Source organism: Erpetoichthys calabaricus, chromosome 17 (genome assembly GCF_900747795.2).
Source record: "Erpetoichthys calabaricus chromosome 17, fErpCal1.3, whole genome shotgun sequence".
Taxonomy (NCBI): Eukaryota; Metazoa; Chordata; class Cladistia; order Polypteriformes; family Polypteridae; genus Erpetoichthys; species Erpetoichthys calabaricus.
This window is the reverse complement of record NC_041410.2, coordinates 58,482,210-58,484,649: the sequence shown is the minus strand read 5'-3', so window position 1 is coordinate 58,484,649 and position 2,440 is coordinate 58,482,210. Positions and strand designations below refer to the sequence as shown.

Sequence of the window (2,440 nt, the reverse complement as noted above, 5' to 3'; positions counted from 1 at the left end):
AATAAAACACTGATGATTTTCATCCGATTTTTTCAGGACCAGGTCTACAAACGCGACAGTGTTTGGTTCGACACTTGTGAGGTTTTGAATTGTCTTTCAAGGTGTATCTCAATTTCCAGAGGGAGCAGACTTTATGGACGTCGCAGATACTTTCAGACCTTCACGTCTTTTCATTCCATTTGCGTGTTTTGTGGATTTTGAAGCAAAGCCTTGATCGACAGAAACGATGGCACTCGGAACATCGAAAAGCCTCTCCGTCAACCCTGCGACAGTCTGTAGATAAACAGACGTCACAGTGCTGCTCACAACGATGTCGTGAAGGGTTAGAATACCCCGTGTAGCAAAAATCGCAGATGTAGTCAAATCCCAGAAAGCCTTTTAGATTCAAAATACCGTAATAATGCTTGTGATGCAAAAACAGGAAAGCCGTCTTTGTATTTCTGGCTCCTGACGTTTCAAATTTTAAAAAAGCGTTAGTGCTCAGTTCCCGGTACCATATGATAATTTTAATTCCCATTAACCTCTCAAACTTTTCAACATCTGAAAACGTTACTTTCTGATCCGTCGATAATCCGACCCTGACGTGCATTCGACGAGCCTCTTGTTCACACAATTTCTGATTGTTTCTGAACCTAGTATTTAATACAGCCAGCAAACATCTGGCAAAACAACACTGATCATCTGGGTTGAAGGAGATCCATAGGTGTTTCCGTTTCTTTTGAACGATTATATCGTTGAAAAGGGTACGGGCTTTATGCCTATATCCCCCAGATGGAACCCTGACTACCTAAATGATTAGTGTCAGACTGGAATCGGCTAAAATAGTAGCGTGGCTCTGAAGAAGTAATTCAATTTGATTAAAAAAATCCTCCACAGAAAGCATACCCGCGGGGATTAGGGAGAAAACACTGGGGTTGAGTGATTCGGCCTGTAATTCTAACTGCACTAGATCCCTAGGATCCAAAGTGTTCATAAAACTGTCTAATATTTGTTGAAGGGTCTCGTGTATATGATTAAAAACTTCGGTGAATGAATCGAGTGTGTAGGCCTCAGAAAAATTGAAACGGTGTCTAATCTAGATATTGTTAAATTTTGGACGCTCCGTTATAGTAGTGGAGGGCTGCGGGGAGTTTACTGACGGGTCAGGAGAAGAAAGATTGTCCGTATGCGAGGTAGACGGCTGCGGGGAGTTTACTGACGGGTCTGGAGAGGAAGGATTGTCCGTATGCGAGGTAGATGGCTGTGAAGAGTCGAGACTCGAGATTACCCCGGATGGCTTAGTCACTCCGGAGCCTGTCTGAGGAGTTAAAGTATCCGACCCTGTTAAATTGTCAGCAGGCATGTGCTGATGTGAGGTACAGGACTGTGGAGAGTCTGTTTCGGAAATATCCGACCCTGTTAATTCATCGGCAGGCATGTGCTGATGCGAGGTAGAGGGCTGTGGAGAGTCTGCTTTGGAAGTGTCCGACCCTGTTAATTCATCAGCAGGCGAGTGCTGCTGCGAGGTAGAGGGCTGTGGAGAGTCTGCTTTGGAAGTATCCAACCCTGTTAGTTCATCAGCAGGTGTGTGCTGCTGCGAGGTAGAAGGTTGTATTAACGCTTCGCTGACAGGGTGGTGTCGAAGCGGGGAACTACCTGTCCCAGAGGTACCTGAAGTAGAAGGTTGTGGGGTTTTTACATTCAGTTCTAGGGTCTTAGGTTGTTGGGCCGGACCTAAACACGTTCCGGCCTCAGAAGAAGTATTCTTCAAAAGCTCCAGCAGAGCGTTAAGTACGGCTATTTCATCAGAATTTAGAATCTGGAGCGCATTATTAATGAGATCAAAATTGTCGATCGGATATGTCACCGGATGTGGTGACTGAACCATTTGAGGAGATCGCGGAGGGGTGGGAATTTTAGGGGGCTTTATGGAATATTCTAAGTTATCAGACATCTCTTTTAATAGTCTCAGGTTTTCATGGGACGGTCTTTTCCTACCTTTACGCCCTTCAGGATGTTCACACTCACTGCCACTGTCGTCGCTGCTTCCGCTAGAGCTGTTTTCAGGCATGACCTAAATTTAATCAAAGACTACAATTATGAACACAGAATATAATATACAATTATGAACACAGAATATAATATACAATTATGAACACAGAATAATAATATTTTGCAAAGAATATTATTTTCATAAATATAAAACGGCTCCTTTATTTACAGGTTAGGTGGATGTAAAAGGCATTCATATGCATCAAGAAGTCTCCGCATGTGCCGGCGTGTACGCTTGGAGCTTCGACCTCACACAGAAGCAGGTAAGACCCAGACTCGTGCCTGCTAACAGCGTGGATGGTTTCTCTATGCTTGACTTAGATCAAATAAAAAACGGTTTACATGTATTAAAGCAAAGGATAGATATTTTAAATCATAGATACAGGAGATCTTACCCAAAACAGTAGAG

The 2,440-nt window shown here is 43.5% G+C and overlaps 1 protein-coding gene across 1 annotated transcript; it reads right to left on the bottom strand.

Moving 5' to 3' along the window:
- Positions 1 to 922: 922 nt before the first annotated feature.
- Positions 923 to 1,867, bottom strand: LOC127526098 (cell surface glycoprotein 1-like). The gene is made up of 2 exons (XM_051920254.1): positions 1,196 to 1,867; positions 923 to 1,120 (listed from the first exon to the last, which is right to left on the bottom strand). The coding sequence occupies exons 1-2, from the start codon at positions 1,865 to 1,867 to the stop codon at positions 1,076 to 1,078; spliced, it is 717 nt and encodes a 238-aa protein (XP_051776214.1). The 3' UTR covers positions 923 to 1,075.
- Between the last annotated feature and the right edge of the window lie 573 nt (positions 1,868 to 2,440).

Bases quoted from the DNA above. Each gene is read 5' to 3' on its own strand.
- LOC127526098 (XM_051920254.1), bottom strand. From the start codon at position 1,867: ATGGTTCAGTCACCACATCCGGTGACATATCCGATCGACAATTTTGAT. The intron at 1,121-1,195 runs GTAAACTCCCCG...AACTCCCCGCAG, and splicing joins CTTCCTCTCCAGACCCGTCA to CCCTCCACTACTATAACGGA.